The 24,298-nt window shown below is 36.4% G+C and overlaps 1 protein-coding gene across 6 annotated transcripts in view; it reads left to right on the top strand.

Annotated features, from left to right (window-relative positions):
• Positions 1-24,298, top strand: part of ADGRG6 (adhesion G protein-coupled receptor G6) — a 117,975-nt gene that overhangs the window by 75,493 nt on the left and 18,184 nt on the right. For all 6 annotated transcript variants that reach the window (XM_060753479.2, XM_067466326.1, XM_060753478.2 and 3 more), the window contains 13 exons: positions 1,672-1,814; positions 2,357-2,471; positions 2,729-2,790; positions 3,683-3,890; positions 5,025-5,190; positions 6,475-6,615; positions 11,986-12,114; positions 12,844-12,889; positions 13,995-14,101; positions 16,890-17,017; positions 18,331-18,599; positions 21,095-21,209; positions 21,785-22,068. In XM_060753479.2, coding sequence (XP_060609462.1) covers positions 1,672-1,814; positions 2,357-2,471; positions 2,729-2,790; positions 3,683-3,890; positions 5,025-5,190; positions 6,475-6,615; positions 11,986-12,114; positions 12,844-12,889; positions 13,995-14,101; positions 16,890-17,017; positions 18,331-18,599; positions 21,095-21,209; positions 21,785-22,068 — 1,913 coding nt within the window. The remainder of the gene's footprint in view (positions 1-1,671; positions 1,815-2,356; positions 2,472-2,728; positions 2,791-3,682; positions 3,891-5,024; positions 5,191-6,474; positions 6,616-11,985; positions 12,115-12,843; positions 12,890-13,994; positions 14,102-16,889; positions 17,018-18,330; positions 18,600-21,094; positions 21,210-21,784; positions 22,069-24,298) is intronic.

Below are 24,298 nucleotides of genomic sequence, written 5' to 3'. Positions count from 1 at the left end.
CAGTGTTTTATAAGATAAATATCATGGACATTATGTTTAATCCATTGATGCCATGCCCTTTTTTGACATCACAGTAATGCCACACATTTCTGTTCCTGCTGCTGCTGCTTTCCCCTGAAAGATCCTACAGATCATAGGTGTAGTCATATGGCAAAGATTGGGTCGCCTGGGTAAGAGAGATGTCTTCCTAAGGCCTTCCCTGTTTCCCTGTGTGGTTTCCCATTTTTATTTTGCACACAGCTTTGCAGTTTTCCAACAAGTGTTATTTACCAGCGCAATAAACATGCTTTCTGCTATTAATGGTGTTATAGCTTTCTGCTATAACACCATTATTAGTTGAGCATGTTCCTCTAAAATAATTCAAGGTGCTTATAGAATCATAGAATCAAAGAGTTGGAAGAGACCTCATGGGCCATCCAGTCCAACACCCTGCCAAGAAGCAGGAATATTGCATTCAAAGCTTGTATGTTTACACTTTTAAAATAGGGAGATGAATCTTTTAGCTCCTTTGAGAGAAAGACATTGGTAGCATAAGCTTTCATAGATTAAAGTCTATTCCATCAGATGCCTGATGAAGAACAGTTGGCCCTCCACCTTTGCATTTTTCTCTTTTATGTATTTGATTATTTGCATGTTTTTAACTTTTGCTTAAGTAGCCTGATCTCCTTGCCACTTCCATCTCCCACGCAGCCAAAATCATCACCCCTTACTCCCAAGACAATCCCAACCAGCCTTTAAACCTTCTCCCAGAAAATCCAATAGCGAAAACCATATCTTCAGCTTATCCCAGCTGTCTCTTCCCAGCCAAAATTGGTTCTTGGTGGGAAAAGAGTCTGTAACATGCATGTTAGATGGCTTATGATATTTGCAGTTTTCCATATTTACAGGTGTCTTGTTCCCTTAACCCTCATTAAAGTGAAGGTCTGACCATAGACTTAATTCTATGAAAGCTTATTCTGTCCACTTCTTTCTCTCAGTCTCAAAGTTGCTACAAGATTCCTTTGCATGCTGATCCAGACTAACATGGCTATGTCTTTGAACTCTTAAAATATGTTGTCTTACTTATATATGCAATTATTAATTAGGAAAATGCATTTCTCTGTAGACTGTTTTACTCTGTCTCTCCTAGAATGCTCATGACCTAACAAGAATTATAATGAACCTTTGTGACAAATGATTTAGGTGTAGTGTAGATATCTTTTTTCTGTTGTTTTTCATAAATTGACTGCATTATGTTGATTATAAAAGTCTTTTGTATTTTTAGTTTTATTGTAAAGTTTTAATTTTGGATATATTAGTAATTGTGATTACTTTGATTGCCCCATTGGTGCATATTAATAGAATGTTTGGATATGAATTCTGACACACCATATATGGCCTTTCCCATTTATTCTGTTTTTTCCAACAACCTCATGTGACTTATTTGGGGGCAGAGAAAACTTTTTATGAAGTCAGAGAGAGTTGGTGAAATTATAAAGATTATGGTAGGATTTATAGACATGACTATAATTTATTTGATTCTTTCATGTTGGGATTAGAAGGTAAAATAATTTCTTGCAATGATTTGCTGAATGATTTCAGGCATATCCTGACTTCTATTTTATAAATCATAAGAAGGATGTCCTATTGCTACCTCATATTTTCCATACCTGGGCTGTTTTCACATTGCAGTTTTGATGTTCGGGCTCTTTTGGTTTATAACGCTACCAACAATATAAGTTTAGAAGAACAAACAATTGAGAGGAAACTGGAGAGCAATAATGTCAGTATTGGGAATGGTTGGAGAGTCAAGAAAGTAGACGTTCATCCCGTTGGTAAGAAATGAAGGCTCACCTTTGCTGTTTTCATACTGTGTTTGCTTAATTAAAAATGCCACTACCCTTTATTAAAAATGCCACTACCCTTAACAGGTTTTTTCACAGTTTAAGAAACAAATACATTTTGAAGGGATAAACTAATTTTGAAATTGCTGTGCATTTACTCAAAATTCCTGTATTTTAATTGCCATTATAAATTGTAATAAAAAGAAATTTATTCAGAGTTTAGGTAAACTAGATTGTGCTTTAGTAACATTCAAAGTAGAAAGAATGTATCATAAAAATAGAAATGGACAAAGGTTTTGTGGTAGCAAAGATCAGATATATTGTATCCTTGGAAAATGAAGTTATATATTTGTACCATTTTCTATTTGGACTCAAGCGCAGGTTGCAGTATATTCTTCTAAAAAAAATGAGGGTATTCAAGGGACTATGTGTAAGTTAAATTGATTCAAATACCAAAGGATGATGTGCAGTTCAAATCAGCCTCGTTTAAACGAGGCTTTTCTCTTGTTCATGGTTTACATTTGGTTTTGTAGAAAAATGTGAAAATGAAGAAAATCCTCCAAATTATCTTTGGGCAGATACCAGACCCACGGTGACTGAAAGTATTCTCTGCCATGGCAGTTCTACCCAAATTGCATCAAGAACTTGGTAAGAATTCAGAAATTAATAGATTCTTAGTCATGAGAGAAAGATAAAGTATGTATAATACGGATATGGCTACGTGATGAAGGAATAAGATAAAGGTATGTGGGAAATGCATACATACCTTCTTAGATTTCGTATTGTCTAAGCAGAGGATGCAGAAAGACATACCAGCATAGAAGACTTTGCAGTTTCCTAAATAATTCTGTACTATAGTCTGCCAAACAATATTGTTACGATTGTCCATTTTACTTTCTTCTCAGCTTTCTGAACCTGGATAATTATACATCATATTGGGGTCCACCTGACCTTCGGAACTGTACAGGCAAGTTTTTTTCTCTGTGTTCAAAATAATTTTGAAACATTATCATCATCTTTGGTTACTTGGCTCTGTAGCTTCTTTATGTACTTTGTTGAAGAAGTGTGGGATATGTATCAGGTGTCTTGCTAAACACTAAAGCAGGACAGAGCATATGTGGTCCTCCAGAAAATTTTAGATTGTTGCTCCCATAATCCTTCACCATTGATTATGATGTCTAGGACTGCTGGGACTTGTAGGCCAGAAAAAAAACTTGAAGGAGCAGAATGACCTGTTCCTGGACTAAATCTACACTTGAGTTCAAAGTTAGATGTGTGTGTGTATGATCAGTAAACGCAAATAATCGTCATTGTTTGTTGGCTAATGTTTCAGTCCCTCTAATTTCCTCTTGAGAAGATTGTAATTCAGGACTGCAGATTGACAATTTAAATCATAATGAAAGCCCAACTTCTGTTCCTCTCAGAAGATTGTAATATCCTGTGTTCATTATAGCAGAAATGGGCAACACACAGTCCAAAGGCCTTATAAAGCTACTCCACTCCTTTGCTGCGGTTTCAACTGCTCATAAAACTCTATATTCCTGAATGAGCAGTAGCTTTATTCTTCTATTTTCTATTCCTGCTACTTCAAAAAGACTCTGTTGTAAAAGATAATGCTCTCTATCAATGATTTCTTGCAGCTTCTGTCAAATTTTGAGAGCAACTGTGGCTTTAATACCATTCAGCAGCACAAGACTTAATGATGTTAAGTTCCCAGTAGATTTCAGAGTGTCCAGTGTAGGATTGTATCCCATTTTGACAATATGTCAGACTTCTAGATTAAGTTCACTTGAAAATAATTTTATCTTCCAGAACTTCAAATTGTTTTATTTTATTTTATTTTGCATGTCTCCCTTTAGAAAATGCAGCAGATATAGCCAATCAGCTTCTCAATCTCACGGGAGAAGGGCAGCAGCTGACTTCAGACAAAGTCAATGATGTCATCCAGAAACTTAAAAAAATTGTTAATGATGAAGAAATCAATGAATCCTTGGGTTCTACTGTAGTCACAATATTTTCTAATATTCTAACCAGTTCTGATAGTGTTTTGGCAGCATCATCTTCTGAGTAAGTGTTTCTGGAAAAAAAATAAAGAGAAAACACATTGTTTACCAAAATATTTGTCTTTCATTTAACTGTTATTTTAATTGTAGAAATAAGTGAGATGAATAAAGTGCTAAAACCAAACACAAAGAATTCATGGCTTTTACAATAAATCAATTATTCTGATCTTAAAATAGTATTTATCTTTGAATATAGGTGTTAGGAAAAATCAGAATAAAATGCTCAAAATCAGTATTTGCTATAATTGCATGGATAACATACATTCAGTTCACAGAGGAAAAACAGAAGCTCGGTTTTTAAATGAATTAAAGAATCCTGACTAAGAGAGAGTGTAGTTAGAAGGAGCATGTGCCAAAAGGAGATCCAAAAAGAGTCATCATGATGCTTTTATATATTGTCTCTCAGCTTGTCTATAATAAAAATGCTGGTGCTGCTGAAGTACAGCAGGCCATGGATGAATACAGCTAAATCAGTAGTAGTAATTTGAGTATCATTGCTAATGGATGAAAGAGACCAAAACAAAAAAAAAGGGGCAATACCCGTTCATTTTAAAAACAACAACAAGGAAAATAGTTCAATACAATGCATTAAAATGCCTGTCATGTTGGGTTAAAAGGACAAGGAAGTAGAAAGGAGGCATTTTTCCTCCTCTCTTGCTTTTTTTTTATGAAGGAACTGGTTATATCAGTCAGAGGAGGAGCTCACTAATTTTGAACTTCCTTCTCACCATTAAGGTGTTGTGTGTTGGTTGCATATGGGTTGTCCCAGGATGAAATTGTTTCTGGATTAGTTATATAGAGAACAAGTTTTTGTCCAAAAAAACCCCCCTTTTTTCTACACAGAATAATTCATCAACACTTGGGGACATTCAAATATGTAGAGAAACTTGCACAAGCTTATCTCTGTCCTATTAACCGTCCGAGTGTGGTTTTCCATTTTTTTGGCCTGAGAAAAAACAATAATAAATGTTCCATCTCTAGTCTATCTTTCAGGATGTATTGGCAGGAAAATGAATGGCAAAACAAAATGTACCACGTGCTGAATACTTGCAGAGGTTTTTTTCTCACTGTCATGATGTTTATCGAATTATTTCAATGAAGATAGATAGGTGAATAATCATGTTCTGCTTGATTTTAGAGCTATAAAAACCATTGATGCTTTAGCACTGAAGATTCAGTTTACAGGACCTTCCATGAGCATCTCAGCAAAAAACTTGGCACTTGGTGTTTCCTCACTGAATTCAACCTTGTTCAATGGCTCTTCCTTCAGTGTTGGCCCCCAGAACAATGCTTCAGATTTTCAGGTACAGCAAATACATCAACATATAACTATATAAACTTGCAAAATTGTCTGCAATGGTTCAGCTCAAAATTTAATACTGTTTTTGGCAAAGTATCTCTCCTAGATTGTACTGTGCTGTATTGTCCTGTTTGGTTGTCAGTTGTAGATAAAATGAGAAACCTATTATGTGATTCCAGAACATCCAGCCTAACACATCTATTGTATAAATAAGGCTATCTTAATCTTTCAGAAATTGTATCTGATGAAGTTTGTTTTGAAGAAGCATTTTGATAAGCTTAGCCTGAACATTCAATGTCATCTTCTATCTCATGTACAGTAAAATTTCAATCATTTTCAGTCAGAACCAAAACAAGAAGAACTGATCATTGTTATTCACATATCTGAGAGTATATGAATATTCAAGCAAGAAACAGATTATTCTGTTTTGCTCAAGTTATGTCTGGGCTGCAAAATTAAAATATTTTTAATTATTAGAGCACCAATGTTTATATGGCAATATTTACTATGTAACTAGAATATTAGATATATATTAATATTCTACATTAGATTATTACGTATATTATTTTAATAGTGATATATCATTTTGAGCTCCTGGATTGCTAATCAAAAAACCTCTATGTATCGGGAAGTGTCTCACAGAGTATTATGCATGCCACGAGAGCATGTTTTTATAAATGAAAACATGTTTTATTGTTTTGGGGTAATTACATTGGTGACCCACTTGCCATTTAGAAAAGGAAATGTCAAAGGGAAATTATGAGAAGAAAACAAGAAATAGGAAATGCTAAAATATAAGATGAGAAGCACCATAGCCTAAGATTTTTTTCAGTTAATTTTATGGAGTGTACATTTTGTTATGGTTTATTATTGTTTGAATACCATTTGGGAAAGATAACCCAAAATGTAATCATCACCAGGAATTTTCTTTTTCAGTACTCCTTTGAGGCTTTGCACTTTTTTTTGTTTGTGAGAGTACTAAGTATAAAAAGAGCATTAAAAATTAAGAAAAATGCAACAGTAAAACACAATAGCTAGACTAACATAATGCAACCTAGGCAACAGGAGAATAAAACATATGCTCAAACTGGAGGAAAAGTTTAATTCACTTATCTTCAAATTTTGTGACAGAAATAAATTATTATGTTCTTGAGAATTGTTAGTTATTAAAATAAATGATTTAGTCAGTAATTTATTTATTGACTAAATAATTATGCATTTATATATATCTTCGTGATTCCATGTGGATAAGATATTTTTATCTTATGCAATTTTATTAATATTCCAGATTGATTTTGACAAAAATCAAGAGAATTCCCTGGCCTCTGTAGTTTTGCCTGAAAGCTTGCTAAAGAATTTAAGCCAAGAAGATCTTGAAACTGTATCCAGGGCTCAGTTTACTTTTTTCAATAAAAGTGGACTCTTCCAGGTAAATATGGGCACACTCAATTCAATACTGGGATTAGTATGATGAGTTATTTAAAAATAATATGATGAGAATAAGTATTCTGTAGTTCATCTTCTTGATACCAGTGAGATTGTTGATTTTGATCTGTTTGGCTCTCTGTAGTGTAATAGAAGGAAGAGAATAGTGACAATTTGGTGTCTGGGAAAAAAAAGTAACACTCTCTTAGAGGCTCTGAGAATTACCAAGAAACAGGGCTCAAATTCATGTGAATGGATGTATCCAACTATACAGTTGTATCTGTCAGAACTCTTTGAAAGCCAAACTAGACATACCACAAATTGTGTGGATACATAATAAGTTATTATAGCATACTGATTTTTAAAACTGTCAACTGGTCAGTGGGGGCTGAGTAACAATAGGACCGCAGAAGATGAAAAGGTAGAATTTAACCTTCATATATGGAAGCGAATTGTTTTTCTACTCCAGATATACATTTGCCTTGTGGACCATACAGAGAGGAAGTAAATTATATGACAGTGATGGATAAACTGTAAATAAAGGGCCACATATACCCTCTCAGCTATTTTTTGGTCCAACACCCCAGGAAAAGATAAAGTTCACGCTCCCATATTTTCCCCTAAAATTAGGGTAAATCATCTAACACAGTGGAATTTATTGAGTTGATTAACCTGCCAATTATCTGTCCATAGAAATGGACTAACATAGAAGAAGAAACCTAAGTTCTGCAGGCATTTCAAACATTTCCTTAGTCAATTGGAACAGGAAGTCTTTAATTTGCCATTTCAGCTGACACAGCCATTGTTTGCACCATTGTCTCAGAATGTGCTAACTGAAAGGTCGTGGTTTCCCAGAGTTACACAAAATTAAAAGTTTTCTATAATGATATAGACTCACTCAATAATGAATGTGCCAAGATTGCAATCTGAGGTATGTTGGAGCTTAGGGAGTAGCCACTGCTGGGGCAGCCCCTATGAACCCGAAAGCTCTGTATTGTTCAGAATGCGGCAGCCAGAGTACTCACAAGAACACCCATGAAATGCCATATAACTCCAGTGCTGCAGCATTTGCATTGGCTTCCAACTAATTACCGTGGTCTATATAAGATGCTAGTTCTGACCTTTAAAATTCTTTATGGCCAGGGTCCATCGTACCTTAGGGACCGTCTCACCTTCTCCCATCATCGGACTTACTTTATATACTAGGTCCTAGAGAAGTGCACTTGGAAAGTACCAGATGCAGAGCTTTTTCCATTTCTGCCCCTACCTTATGGAATTCCTTGCCACCCTATACGAGAGCCATGTGTGATTTAGGGCCTTTTACCCTAGCACTTAAGACCTGGCTTTTTACTAGAGCTTTTGATCTATGTTAATTTTATCAATATCTGTATGTATGTATTTTTATCCTTTACAATTTAGCCTGTAAATCGCCTAGATCATCTTGGATGGAGGGCGATTAATAAGTAATAAAATGATGATGATGATTTGTGTCAGGAACTGCCAGTGAGTTGTTCAAACCTTCTGGCACTCTGGTTTGTTGGTGCCTGGATGGTTTTCACTCTGGTTGGTTGATGCCTGGGTATAAGGGGCTGACAGAGCCCTGGCACAGCAGTTCCCTTTTGACAACAATTGGATTTGTTCACTTAATATCTGATCTGTTTTGACGGATGGGTAGTGGAAAGTTGAATCAGCTCAGTTTGCTCCCTCATAAAAATTATTATTATCTCTTAATAGATTTTATACTGAGATCTCTTGAAAATAAACCAAGTAAGGGCTAGGCCTAGACTATAATAATATTGCTATATATATGGAGTAGAATTCTGATCTCATTGAATTCAATTAAATATGAAAGTTTGTGGGATGATATTTTCTTAAAAACAAAATTTTGCAGATATATTAATTGTCTTTATTCTGTTTCTTTCAAAATTATTTATTTATTATTTATTTATTTACTTTATTTCTCAGCCCTTAGGCGACTCAAAGCAGTTTACATAATACAAATTATCACAAGACAGTATCATAGGCAGATTAAAACACATTATACATTCTACATAACAATCAATATAAATAGACAATCATTATCATAGCTCCTCAACAACAAATCAGAATCCATTCTCGTAATCCTTTGTTCCATATTCCTATGTACGATTGCACCGTGTTCCTATATTCCATTGCACTGATTAGCCAAACACTTGTTCAAAGAGCCAGGTCTTCACCTTCCTCCGGAACGCCAACAGCGAAGGGTCCTGTCTGATGTCTGCAGGTAGGGCATTCCACAGCCGAGGGGCCACCACCGAGAAGGCCCTGTCTCTCGTCCCCGCCAGGTGCGCCTGTGATGCAGGCGGGACCGAGAGCAGGGCCTCCCCAGATGATCTTAATGTCCTAATGCTAATAAGATATCCTGAGTTTAAGAAGATTATTAGTGACAAAATATTCTTTTATTCCACTACATGCTCAATAAAAAGCTTTGTTGTTTTTTTAGTGAACAGCATGTTTTCTATAAATTATTTCTACTGACCTTTGTCTTCAATGCATTCACAAACTCTGCAGCCTTGTACTTGCATATATTGTACTTTTTATTAGTACTGTGAGTCGATATGAAGCATAATCCTGCTTGGCAGGTTGCCATGAATCTCCACCACCTTCTTAAATACGCCCAACCATATCTGTAGAATCTCTAGTTCCAGCGTTTAAAAAATTCCTTTCTAATGACCACAAGAAAGCTTACAACAGACCGGAAAATCAGAGGGAGATAGCAGTTAGGAAATAATTGTCATGTTGTGGTGACACATTATTCATTCAGGGAGTAACTCTGAACTCTCGAGAAAACCAGCCCAATGACTGGAGTGTGCTGCAAATTTTCTTGTCTATGGGAGAAAGAATTAGCCACCTTTCTAGTGCCCTATGCTACCTCTAGTTTGCACAACAAAATAGATCCCTCTCCCTTCAAAAGCCCTAGAGCTGACTTACTTATTTTTACTTCTCATTAGTATCAGTAAGAAGCATTTTTCTTTACAGCAAAAGGAGCAGACAACCTATTGTGACAGTCAAAAACTAGTGGGGCTTAAGGGAGTGGCATTTTTCTCTATGCATAATCTTTCAACACATCACTTTAAAGTTGTTCTGTCTGTAACTGGGGCTTCCATAATACAATCAATACTTGTTATTAAGTGATCTTCATATTTGTTTTTGGTAATGAGTACCAGTTTCAGTTAATGATTAAAAATGACAGCCTTATAATTGATCTGTCTCTCCTCTGACTCAGTAGCTCTAAGCTAAACAAAATGTTACTTTATCTGTATATATGATTTTATTGTCAATTTGGTTTTATTGTTTTATCACTGACATGTAAAAAGACAGAATTAGAAGTGTGAGTAATAAGAGAAAGTTAAGAGTGCTCCAGATTTGCACAACATTTTAGAGTCAGTTCTGTGAAGGATTCTTTCTAGGCTTTTCATATATCCCATATTGTTTGGCAACAAATTAGTTTCAGTATTTTTTGCAAAGTATACTTCTACTTAGTCTGAAAATTGAACTATAAAGTAGTGATAAAATGTATGACCAGGCCATTTGTGTATTCTTTTAAAGCACCGTGCCTTGTTTGGAGAAGGTTAGAGCTAACACTCAAGGAAAAAGAAAGGCCACTTTGATCCTAGCTATGGTTAGTCTCAGCCTCTGAGAGTTCACATCTTGGGAGAAGAACCTTTTTTTTCCATTCCTGTCCAATACTGAATTACTGTTTAGCAGAACATTACTAGGCATTAGCAAGCCTCAGAATGGTGTATTCCACCCTCTCTTTCTCAAGTACAGCTATCACAAAGGGTTTGGTAACCTCCACTATCATTTGTAAACTAATTCATGATTTTCTATTTGATCTAAACTCAGCTGAAACATTGTTTTTATTAATATAAATGTATTAATATTTATTAATATTTATTTGCATTGTTCAGACAAGCTGAATCAAACTGTGGGTTACGTGGGGAAATTCCTCCTATATTTATTATAGTATTTATAAATCGCTTCTCCTCAAAATCATTTTGGAGTAATTGTACAAAACACAAAAAATAAAACCATTGCAGTATAAACAAATACATACATGTAAACCAGGGGTATGCAGAGATAGGAGACTGTGTTGGCTGTCACAGAATTGCAGTTGTCCAACTGCTTCCATTTTATGCAAGACTATTGAGGTGCTGGGGACCCTTAGGAACCTTAAAAGAAGCCCTGGGGTCTTCCATTAATATGAAAGCATTCCAAAAAGGAAACTGTTTTCACTGTTTTGTATCAGGGACACAATTTTACTATGCCATTGTATATAATAGGACTTCACCATCTATGGATATTGGTATTCATGGGGTCCTGGAACCAAACCCCAGTAGATACCAAAGATCTAGTGCACCTGAGGTATACAGAGAAACTTTTCTTGAATGGGAATTGGAAAGCTTACCTACATTTTCTGTTGGCACTCATTAACAGGGATATAAATATTTGCTTATTTTACTGTTGCTGATGAGGTATAAAATGTTTTTCCCATGCTGAGGAGATTACGAAAGGGTTTCTGCACATTTTTAATTATTTTGCACATTTCAGGTCCTTCTTATTGACATGGCATTTTTGCTAAAAAATATAACTTGCTTGAATAAAATAACCATTTTGGACAGAAATAGTTCTGGTATGAATGTGCAAAAACAACATTTTTTGTGTTAAAATCAACCATTTTTTGCTATTACTGCTGCTGGCTAGGGGAAGCAGGACAGGAACAACAACGTTGCTCTTGTGAAACAGTAAATAAAATATATTCTCATAATAGTAATTTATTTCTTAAATTAGTTTTTTTTTGTTTTTTGTCCATGAGATTATGAAACAAATGTAAAAAAAAAAAACCAATTTAGATCCCTAATTGTTATATGTTAGCATGTTTTATGGAGCAACTGTGCTGTTACTTGTAGTGCCAAAAATGAAGATAATCTTCTTCCCCTGGAGAAAGTGTTGTTAATAAGATAAGAAAACTGTGACATTCTTGGTTTCGGAAGTGATCTAATTAAGTCAGAACTAGATATCAATCAGCATTGTTTGAGTGTTAACTCTGGTTTACCTCACAAAAAGTAGCTGAGACAGAAGTTTTCTAGAAACAGCCATACAAGCTGTCCTTATAACACTATATGTTACGATAATAAGGGAAATAAAAAACATTATCCAAGGGAAAGCAGCCATTTAATGTTATAAACAGGATGTTCTTATAATGGGTGTTCTTAAATGTTAATGTGCTGACAACTTATTTATTCTGGCAACATGTAGAAACAAAACCATTTACCTCTTGAAGGACTCAACACAATATTTTTTTCCTGCTAACTTTTAAAATTAATTTTTAAAGGATGCTGGCAGTAACACCAGTTTAATCAGTTATGTGGTAGCATGCAGCATTGGCAATATTACCATCCGTGATCTCCAAGATTCTGTAAAGATTACAATTAAGCATGCTGTTAAGAATGACAAAAGTCAGGTAAGAAATCTGGATTCTTGGTTTGGTATTAATAGATTAGTAATATTGTCCAAAAGCCATGTGGCATTAAAATGGAAGAAAATTCACCCCACTGCTAGTATCTTTTTCTTTCCCTCTGAAGTGAAGATACAATATTTTTGCCTAAAGCTTGCCATGGAAAAGTATGTTTGTCTTCAAAAATTATTGTTTCACAGAATTCAGGTGAACACACCCTGAGTTATGCTATTTCGGTGTTGGCAGACCAATGAGAAACATGCCAGAAGGGCATGCAGCACCCTCTCTCCTGGCATACATGCTGTCATTTGCCCCGTACTCTCCCACCCTGCTTGCTCACTCATTCGCCATCCTGCCTCTGCTTGCCCACTTATTTTCCCACTCCCTGCTCACTCTATCACCTCCTTTACCCCCAGTTGCCCACCCATTCCTTCCGCTTGTTTGCCTGCTTGCCCACCCCCACTCACTCATACATACCTTGCTCATTCACTCACTCACCCACCATTGCACCAATAAACATAAACTCTCATTTAACATCATATATAGTCAGGCCCTCCTTACCTTCTCTGATTCCTAATTCAAATAACTTAAACCATGAACTGAAAAACACATAAATGAAGACTTTTAACCCAATGTTTTATAAGATTTCATTAATTTAATAATGCTGTGTCTTCAGTAACAGAGATACAATATTTACAAATCCTTTTTTTCATTCTTGCATGTGTAAATATTTAGAAGACATCTAACCCTACCTGTGCTTTTTGGGATATGAACAAAAACAGTAAGTATGAGCTTGCCCTTATTTCGTATTTGGGAAAAAATATGGCAATTGTTACTTTTGAAATCTTTTTTGATTGAAATCCTGTTAGTGTCATATGAAGATGTTATCTGGGATTGTGTGTGTGTGTGTGTTAAATGTGTCGTGCAAGAAAGAATCTAGTACTGCCATATACAATGGTTCCCTTTCCAAGTCTGCGTTGAAGGTTTGGTTATTTATTGGCCAGGGATAAGAGCTGGCAGTATCTGACTACAATTGGAAGAAAGGATCAGCTGTTACCCCCCCCCCCCATGCTTCCAGTGAATGCACTGGAAATTGAGAAAAGCAAGTACTGCCATTTCCTTCACACCCTCCCCATCCTCTACATGGGCATGGCAGTATGATAGGTCACTAGGAAACTACTTTATCCAAGCATGGGTACAGTCATCCATTAGAGTTCTATGAGCAAAGCATAGGATCTTGGCCTTTATTGAATACAGTTAGCTGTATGCCAATATATATACCCCAACCCTAACTACAGTGTAATGATAGAGGGGGGTGGGGCAATAAATCAGTCAGTAAGATATGGACAAATACCCATTCAGATGGTCTGTTCCTGTATGCCATATTTTAAGAGATCTTTTGATTATTTTCCTGCTCACATATTGACAGCCCTCTTAATCAGTCTCCACAGATGGGAACTAGATTGTGGTATAAATGTGGTTGACACTGAGTATATTCTCCCATATTCTTTCAAACTTCAAGTAGCTGCTAAAGATTTTTTTTATTTCAATGCCTGATTTTATAATTTTCAGGTTGCTTAGTAATCCATTTTTATATTTTGGACTAAAACATATTTGTGTTGTCAGTAGCACTGGTATTTTATTCCACTACTAACTGCCTCCTTCCATTCATTGCTTCCCTCAGTGATAATGAACACCAGTCTTCTGTAGCAGGTTTATAAGAACTGTAGGACAGAGTGAGGATTACCCCACCACATTAGCCTGTGACTCTTTCATATTGTTTCATTTTGTGTCCTTATAATTTGTGTTCATTACTTTACATACATTGTGATTGAAAAATCAGAGTCTTCATCATCACCATCATTTCTGTTTCTTAATTTCAATAGAGGGCCAAGGAGGATGGAATAAAACAGGTTGTACTCTACAAGCAGCATCCAGTGAGGATGAAACAGTTTGCTTATGCTCACATCTTACACACTTTGGTGTACTGATGGTAAGTGAGAGTTCTATTCAGAAGATTTGTTTAGGAAATGAAGAAATATTTTTTTCCACTTGACATCTTTACTGACTTAATTGGTATATATGGAAGAGCTATGATAAAACGTGAGACTGGATTTCCCCATTCCTGTTTTTGATTTCCAACCAGATATTAAAGTCATCAGATTAAATGTCTGGTTTCCACATGCATAGTAGTATATTAGATCTTTTCACATCTTGCTTGAATTTAAATATGACAAAAATCACAAGCCCTTCTGTTCCCCCTTTAAGCTTGTTCTGTTCCACTTGAACATATTTGTGGGAAAAGGCCCATTTAAATTCAATGTGTTCTTTCTCCTGCTGTGAGTTCTTTTGTGGGGGATTCGGAAGCGAGGAGAAAGTATTTGGAATCCTGGCAGTGCTCCAGTCAGAGAGTTATAATATTTCCTGGCTTCCTAAATTGCAGAGTTCTTTTTCCTCCAGGGTTCTTATTTACATTTAGAAACAATGGCTCCAGTTAGCAACGATTAGTGTGTGAAGAAATGTAGGCACCTTCTCAATCTACACCTAAACATTTTACAAATAGAAAAAAGACATGATGTTATGGATCAGCAACACCTCTTTAAAGGTTGGTTGTTTCTGTGCAGGCAGGCTTTTCCTCTCTTTCAAACTGACAGTGCTGAACACTGTTCACAGGAAAGCTCCTTGGCATGTATGAAGGCACATGGTACTCATTAGTGTGGTCAATAAGTGAGTTCACTTCCTTTAATTAATTATTTGGATTAGAATAATATTTCCCAAGTAAATGGTGGTTCATAGGTACCATGAACTGCTTATAGGGAGAAAGGAAGGTGCCCAATATTTAAATAAATAAGGTGCAAGGCTCATAGAATGTTAGATTTTACATCTTAGAAATTACTGAAGTTGCAATCCCACATACTATATATATTGTTGAAGTCAACAGAACTTACTACTAAACAGATGTTTCCCAAATGGCACTATCAGAAACAATACTTCCATTTCTAAGTGTTTTATATTTAAGTAAAGAATATAATGGTGTTGGTTTTTTTGGGGTCTTTTATAACTTATCTATGGTAATTATACAGTTGAGCATCTCTATTCCAGAATTCTGGAATTCAGAATACTCCACACTTGTCTACATGGATGGCTGAGACAATGATAACTTTTTTCTGATGGTTCAGAGCACACATACTTTGTTTTATGTACAAAATTAATCAAAAATTGTATACAATTTGCTTCGGGTTATGTGCATAAGATATGTGTTCCCATCTCCAATATATCTCATGATGTGTGTACATAATGCAAATACATGTATTCCAAATTCTGAAAAAGTCCAAAATCCAAAACACTTTCTGGTCTCAAACAGATTAAGGAATACTTAACCTGCACTGATCAGAATGGTAGGCAGAAAACAGAACCTTCTTTGCTATTCTGTTTGCTTTCTTTCCTGTTTGTTTCTTTGTTTACAAGATGTATGAATCACTTTATTGCTTGAAAAACCAAGTAAAGTGACTTGCAGCTTTCAAAATAATTTCTTAATAGAGCACTGAAAAAGTAAAAATCTAAACTATCTTTTCTGAACTGATAGGCATAAGAGAAAGAGAAATGATTGTAGATAATGTTTAGGTTTTAAGAACCAAGCTCCTTACTTAACAGGCTTTTGCTAGTTTTCTTGTTTATTTAAAAGAGAAAAACAGATCTTCATTAGCATTCTAGTGTTGGCATTGTCTAATAGCAAAGCACACACCTAGCTGGTTCATGAAAGGATTCTCAAAGTGGCAGGATTATGCAGAACGAGCACCGTCATGTTGCAATAGGTGATGAAGAAATGGATGAGTCAACTTTGAGCACAGACCAATATAAAAAGTGCCATAGAGGCTTGCTATTTAGCACAGGGACTATACAGTAGGTGTGTCTGCAAGACCTTACACAATTAGTTTATGTGTGGCAAGGGAAAACAGTCATTGAAAGAAGAATTGTGTTTTCCCAACCAAAACCAAACCATATTTGGGGCTGAGAGCAAAAAACATTTTTACCATTACAGGGGTGCTAGATGAGAGTTGTGAGGAAAAATAACTGAGATTATAGGAAGAATTAAATCACAGAAAACCTGAAAGGAAGATGAAAAGCCGTTCCTTGGCAGCAGCTTCCTGAAGTGGAGCACTGGGATCCAGCAGGAAATCTGTTTGTGTGAGAATTGTGTGAGAATTGGAAATCATCTACGAGCTAAGCATATTAAATATCCCACCATACACTGTCTCCTCACTGAAAATGGATCCAACACTGAGAAAAAGAGTTAATCCACTGTTGTCATTTTTACTCAGAACCTAACAAGCAGAAACTGGGGGAGTGCTGATTTAATGTACCTTCAAATTGATCCTGTCAGATGATTGTCTTGGAAATATTTATCTAGAAGAGGTTTCCCATTGCTTTCCTCAAAGGCTGAAGTACTGTGTTCACAAGAGAGGAAGCATCAAGAGTATCGGGTCTTTTAAAGAAATGTGAAATTGCAAGTAGAGGGATTTCACATTATTGAAAACAATTCGATGAAATCATATGAACAATAGAGGCTTATATTCCAGCTGTTACACTACTTACCTCTGCATTTTCTCAGGAATTTTAGGAAGGAAACCAGAGGTGTGACAGCTATGTACTAAATATATCAAGTATGTTTCTAGCCAACTTTTCTGGAGTTTTCACCAGTGTTGTTGTCAGAAAATGAAAACAGGCTTCTCCAAAATGTATTTCCAGCAGTATATATCTCTTTTTCACTTTGTGTATAGGACCTACCAGGAACTGCTCCACAAATAGATCCTGAAAACACCAAAGTACTAACATTCATAACATACATTGGTTGTGGAATATCTGCCATATTTTCAGCTGCAACTCTTCTGACATATATTGCTTTTGAGTAAGTATTTGCTCTGCCATTACAGATTATGTCATTGTTTTCATTATACTATTTTTTCAGTGTCTCCATTTCCTAAAATAGAAATTTAAAAGTCAGATTATGGCAAGTAGATACAAGTGAGTTGTCAGTTTATGTATCATGCATTTAAAAGATAATCCGCCTAAATGTATTATGGACCACCCTTGCATTGTCTCTGCCTCTCTTTGGAGCTCCCTGCAAAAATCCAGCCATTACAGTTGTATCCTCTGAGTTCAGAATGGGGTATCTGCACAATCAACAAGTCGAGGGTAATCATTGTGCCTCTAACAATGGGGACATGGCCAGACATTTCTCAGGGCTGGGCTTTAGCACAGCTGGTAAATCACCAGCAGTGATAAGATCTACCAACCGAAAGGTTGCCAGTTTGAAGCCCTGGATTGGTGTGAGCACCCAATGCTCAGCCCAGATCACTCCTTACCTAAGCAGTTTGAAAACAGCTTAGAGTAGTGAGTAAAGAAATTAGGTACCACTAAAAATCAGGGGAGGTATTTTATGACACCTTAAAAATAAAAAGATCAGAAAATGCCTGGCAACCAAAAGGAAGGAGGAAGTCCTGATGGCTCTTCAACATAGAAGATGGAGCAACAGCACCCCCTGTGGTTGGATTCAAGCACAACCTCCAAGGCACCAAAAAGCTGGGCGTCAACACAATATACCTCCTTTCTGTCTGCCATTGTCCTGTCTGTCCAAACGGCATTGAATGTTTGCTGTGTATGTGTACTGTGATCAGCCCTGAGTCCCCTTGGGGAAATAGGACAGAATATGTTGTTGTTGTTGTTGTTGTTGTCTTGCATTTTCACTGCCTCAAGTGCTTTACTATAACCTGTTAGGGGGTGGCTTTGCATGCTTGGGGTGGGGGGAGGGGAATACCACCCCCCCCCCCAGTGCCTAAAAAGGACATCTACATGCACAAGGGACAATTACACATGTGTATGTCCCTAGCCAATTTCAAGCCAAAGTTACGTATTACTTGTAGTTTTCATATAGTAGTACCCAGTTGCATAGAATTTATATGATGCATTGATAGAGGTCATGAGTACCTGCAGTTTGCAGAACCAAAACCTTGTTCTGAAGTGAAATTGTTCTTGTGAAGATATATGGATTTGGGAATAATGTGTGATGGTGATTTGGAAAAAAAGAGTTAAGCACACTGATGGGTATCAGGCTTTTCTGTAGTAAACAGTGCACCTATTGTGTCCCAAAGAGTTGGTCTCTATAATGTGTAAGTCATGCTTAGTTGTATAATATAATATTTGTTTTCCATTTATCACTAGAAAATTACGAAGAGATTATCCCTCCAAAATCCTAATGAATTTGAGCACAGCATTGCTTTGCCTAAACTTGGCCTTCCTCCTCGATGGCTGGATTGCATCATTTGACATAGAAGGTCTCTGCATCGCTATTGCTGCCCTTTTGCATTATTTCCTTCTAGCAACTTTTACCTGGATGGGATTGGAAGCAGTTCACATGTATATAGCTCTAGTGAAAGTGTTCAATACATACATTCGGCGATATATACTAAAATTTTGCATCATTGGCTGGGGTAAGTACTAATTTTACAACCTACATTTTCCAGTTAGTTGGTCTCATTGCTTAAATTTCAGCATAACTTAAAATTTCTACTCAAACAAAATTCGGAGCTATTTAATGTAAATGTATACTTCGAATAAGTATTTTTCAACCTTGCCCATTTCCTTTTACCACCTTCTTTTTTCTTTTTTTAACTATATACAACATTTTATAGATGAAAATTCAGTAAAATTAGCATGGTACAAGCATTTTAATACATTTTTGATGATTTTTACACTTCTGGTTTATTTTTTCTTTGAAATCTGTTTGCGCAAAAAACATTATTGCAGAGAACTGTATATTTGCGGAAAAATACACATTTTTGTGTAATATACTGTTGTGTGTGTGTGTGTGTGTGTATCTCCTGAATTACTCATGTAATTATTATTTATTTTTTAAATATATTAACTCAGATAGAGTTCCAGGAGAGTTGGTTATGTGGGAGTTTTTTCATTACTCAACATGTAATTTTAAAGCATTGGAAATTTCACTTAATTTGGAATAGTTGGATCTAGGAGAAAAATGTTCTAAAAATGTTGGAATATAAATTGGAAGCTTAGTTTGAATACAAAAAGAAATGTTCTGCCATAAGGATATCATAGTTTTCTCCTTCCTAATCTGCAGCCTCTCAAAGACAAGAGGAAGTTGCAGATGGAAAAAGAAACCATCTTGCAGATTCCTTGTATTCAAGGCATACGTTTTTGATTAGGATGAATAGTTCTATTTATGGGAGGTATTACTTGCTTGCTTTGTTTAACAAATAATAATTACTCTGGTAGAAGGATGGTTAGGGACCTTGGGATCCTTCTTCCATTACTCAGGTACATATGGGGGTTTCAGTGTTTTTATGTTAATTCTTCTCAAGAGTGTCTTTTCAAATTCTGGATTAGGAGGGAGTAGGGGAAGAAGTAATTGGAAATCATATATTCCTCCTAAGAGAGAGGGAAAAATTGAGCTTTCGAATCTTGAGGAAATAATAAGGTACCATAACATTTTATATCACTTATTTTATAAAGATAAATTCTGTTAACATAGACTACTTTTGCCTGCAGCCCTAAATCATTTAATCTTATAGAATGGGAAATCTTTCATTAGTAAAGCAAAAGCAACATTACCTATTGAACCATCACAAAAACAACACTATGCAGTGGATCGTGTCACATTTTTCCCCAATCTCTGCTTATTGGAAGTCATTCAGAAAGCCACTATCTGATGGGCCCACCCTCTTCTATGAGAGTTATCTAGGGCAACACACAGAATCAGGGTCCCTGTAACAATTCTCTCTTGTGCTGCAGATCACTTGCATAATATGGGGGGGGGGGCATGGGATTAGAAATGCTGACTGGCAGCTTCCCTGTTGACTGAAGAACAACTTAAAATTGTTGTCAATCACTGCAGGTGCTGTCTAGTTAGTGGGTGTTGGGGAATTTTCACATCCCTTCATAGTCCCTAAATTATAAGGATTACAAATATGAAACAGTTGAAGTGGTAATTTTAGGTTACATATTTGTAACTGTCATTAAAAAAATCCATTCTTTATATCTGAGTCCACTTCTTGGGCACTATGTTTGGATTTCAAAAACATACACTTTTACTTTTTTTCAAGGAGGGGCTAATTTTCACTTTAAACCCTTCTGCACTAGAAGGCAATTTGGACCAATGTCTGTTCCATTCATAAAACAAGGCACCCATTCACTTTTTATGCTTCTGAAACTTTGGGCTTCTGGAAAGAAATGTAAGAGCTTGAATGGAACTGTTGTGTGCAAAATAATTAAAACCAACACAAAACCATAAATCAAGTGGGTACAACAACTACCTAATTTAAAATTAGATGTCATGTAATTGTCTTTGTTATTGGCCTCCATTACTAAATTATTTCCAAAAAGAACAAGCAATAAATATTCTGGAACAGAGTGACAGGAATCATTTCATTAACAGTGGGGCAAATCTACATACTTCCGACCATAGGCGGGCTGGAATGTAATGTTCTGTAACATTATGTAAAAGTCTGATCCTTCTTTCCAGTAGAAAACTTGGGAGGTCCTGTGTGTGTTAAACTGGCAGAGAAAGAAGACCACCCACAGTGGTTTCAGCATAACCATATTAATATATATAATGTTTATATACAGTTGCAAGTTACCTTTTGATAGGCTTTTGCCTATCTGTAACTAATTACACATAGAAGCCACAGCTATATAATGTAAAACATTGGCAGTTACAATTAATGTCTGAATCAGAGCATAAGTGGGGTTACATATGTGGATGCTGACAGGATGGCATGATTTGTTATTGTTAACTATCACTTAAATGTGTATATGGATAAATATAAAATGGCATTTTAAATATTGCAAAGGGATTTTTAAAAGGTTATTGCTGTATAATTTATTTTTTTCTGTTTGAAAGACTAGTGTTGTGGTTTAGCACTGCAGTTTTTGTGTACTTTCATGTTGATGTTTTCTCTTATCACAGGCTTGCCTGGAGTTGTTATAATCATTGTTCTAGCAAGCACAAATGCAAACGCAAGTCGCATTTACAACAAGGATTTGTATGGCAAAAATACTAAAGGGCAAGGTGGAGATGAATTGTAAGTATCATGCATCAGGCTTTTTTGTAAAAAAAATCTAGTGCGTGTTTATGGCTTCATGCATTTATGTGTATCCCTGGTTCCACCTGAGAATGAAAGAGCTCAGCCGTGTCAGAATGTAACAGTTTTTAAGTGACATAAGGAAACCTGTATCATTGCCGCAACAGAATATACTCAGCATGGCATAGTCTTAGAAACAGAGACTGAGACAAGACTTGCTCTGAGCAACTCTTCATATAAACTGAAGCATCAGGGACTAATATTTTAGCAATAGATCTGCAAAATTTAGAACTTACACTTCACATCCAATTGATGTTGTCATTGCTACATGTTTACAGCTTGTGGGTAGCTGGCTCTTGTGCTGCTACAGTAGTATCTGCAGGGAAATTGGAAACCACGTGGAACAGGTAGATAACATAATTACTCCTCAAACCACCATCATTCTGGGACCCTGCCCTAAAGATGTAGTAGACATATTACAATGACTATATATGCATCATCTAACAGTAATGAAAATAAAGTGGGCTACCAGTTTAATACACAGGACTAACCAAAATTGGGTGCTTTCTTTACAGCTGTTGGATTCAAGACAATACTGTATTTTATCTGACCTGCGTTGGATACTTTGGAGTCATGTTTCTCATGAATATTGCCATGTTTGTTGTTGTGATGATGCAAATATGTGGGAGAAATGGAAAACGGAGCAATCGGACTATGCGGGAAGAGATATTGAGGAATCTTCGTAGTGTTATTAGCTTGACCTTCCTCCTAGGAATGACATGGGGCTTTGCGTTTTTTGCCTGGGGGCCACTGTATCTTCCTTTTATGTATCTCTTTTGTATTTTCAACTCATTGCAAGGTAAGTGGAATTATGCCTTGATTTTTTAAAAGTTAAAGTGAACAGTAATCTAGAGATTAAAGAACCTTTGCCATGTGACATGTTACATACTACCAATACGTTCTTTTGTTTGTGTGTGATCTCAAGATGTAACTCCCACTGGGTTCAGTGGAATTCCTTTCCACATAATCGAGCATGCAGTATACATAGGATTGAACCCTAACAAAAGTATTATGATATATGTTGCTTTATAAGATTTAAGTGCCAGCTATCTAAGTATCATTACAGCACAAGTCCCATAATCCCTAAGCATTTGCCATGCTGGCTGACTTGAGAAATTAGAGTTGAATATTCAGAAGACCGTAGGCTTCCTTAAACAACCATAAGTCTTTGGTTTTTGTTTTGCAGCAAACACACATCGATATCTCTGATTACAGATGGTCAAATATGCAAAATTTTAGGAGGTCATTTTAAAATTTAGATTAATGCAGGGGATAAATACCAAATTCCACTAATTGTGATTGCAGCGTACATGCTCTTCTCTTCTACTTATCATGATTCTATACCACACAAAAATGGAGGTAGCACTTCCATTAATAGTTGCTCTGTTCAACACTGTAGTTTGGTAGTTCCTTTATCTGAAGGTACTTTACAGTTGAGAAAGATGAAGGAGGAAACTTTACACACTTCCCTCATCAGCCATTTTTTGTATGAAATTCATTCCCTGGCATTCAATATTTCAATTTGTGGGGAAAAAAATATCTAGAACAGAAGAGAAATATAAAGAAGCAACTGAAACATCTTGCAGTACATTTCTTCTGATCCTTCCTTGCCTGAAAGTATCTTTTCCCAAGGTCTCTTTGCAAATAGATGTTAATAGTATTATTACATGTGGTTACAGTGTGCTGTGTTTTCTTCAGACTTTTGAGTAGTTGTTCCCAGATTTTGGTCTTCTAGATTTTTTTTTTTACTTCAGCTTCCAAACTGGTTGGGACATCTGGGACCTGAAGTTCAAAACATTTAGATGAACAAAGTTCATCAAATCTCTTCTTAAATCTACCCCATCTCACAAAAGAGCCACTTCCTGAGAGATCCCTTACAGTTGAAAGGATTTTTAAAAAATTACCTCTTATTGTAGGAGTTGTTTTGGGCTTCTCTGCTGTTTAAGTGCTGTTTCCTTTTGAGTATTCACCTGTTTATACTTCACTCTATTTCTTTAATTTAATCTATACCCATTTTTGAATATATGTTATTTCCTCTTGGTCCTACTGTAAAGGAATACTTCCATTATCTCAAATGTAGTTTAAAGCAGACAAATAGTTTTGTTTTAATGCTAAAAACCAAGTCTGCAAATTTGTTGCATTCATATGAGCTGTTCTTCAGAACTACTAGAAGGGTTATTTTTAATGGAGTTGCTTGCAGAGTGTTTGTGAGGAAGGATGTTAGAATCTGGGTTTGAATCCTGCAAGAACAGGAGAAAGAGGGTGTCTTGGCTGCTCACTCCTACACCAGTGAGAGAAGCAGGTCAGAGAAGGAGGCTTTAAAACTGCTGTCTCCCAGCTGCTCTTTGCTTAACATCTTTGCCTGCAAGAACAGGAGAAAGAGGGTGTCTTGGCTACTTACTCCTACACCAGTGAGAGAAGCAGGTCAGAGAAGGAGGCTTTAAAACTGCTGTCTCCCAGCTGCTCTTTGCTTGACATCTTTGCCTGCAAGAACAGGAGAAAGGGGGTGTCTTGGCTACTTACTCCTACACCAGTGAGAGAAGCAGGTCAGAGAAGGAGGCTTTAAAACTGCTGTCTCCCAGCTGCTCTTTGCTTGACATCTTTGCCTGCAAGAACAGGAGAAAGGGGGTGTCTTGGCTGCTCACTCCTACACCAGTGAGAGAAGCAGGTCAGAGAAGGAGGCTTTAAAACTGCTGTCTCCCAGCTGCTCTTTGCTTAACATCTTTGCCTGCAAGAACAGGAGAAAGAGGGTGTCTTGGCTGCTCACTCCTACACCAGTGAGAGAAGCAGGTCAGAGAAGGAGGCTTTAAAACTGCTGTCTCCCAGCTGCTCTTTGCTTAACATCTTTGCCTGCAAGAACAGGAGAAAGAGGGTGTCTTGGCTACTCACTCCTACACCAGTGAGAGAAGCAGGTCAGAGAAGGAGGCTTTAAAACTGCTGTCTCCCAGCTGCTCTTTGCTTAACATCTTTGCCTGCAAGAACAGGAGAAAGACGGTTGTGTTGCTGCTCCTGTTGGGTGGCTGATCCGA

Source organism: Anolis sagrei, chromosome 1 (assembly GCF_037176765.1).
Source record: "Anolis sagrei isolate rAnoSag1 chromosome 1, rAnoSag1.mat, whole genome shotgun sequence".
Classification (NCBI taxonomy): Eukaryota; Metazoa; Chordata; class Lepidosauria; order Squamata; family Dactyloidae; genus Anolis; species Anolis sagrei.
Note: the sequence above shows the minus strand (reverse complement) of the source record. Positions and strands in the feature narration are given on the sequence as shown.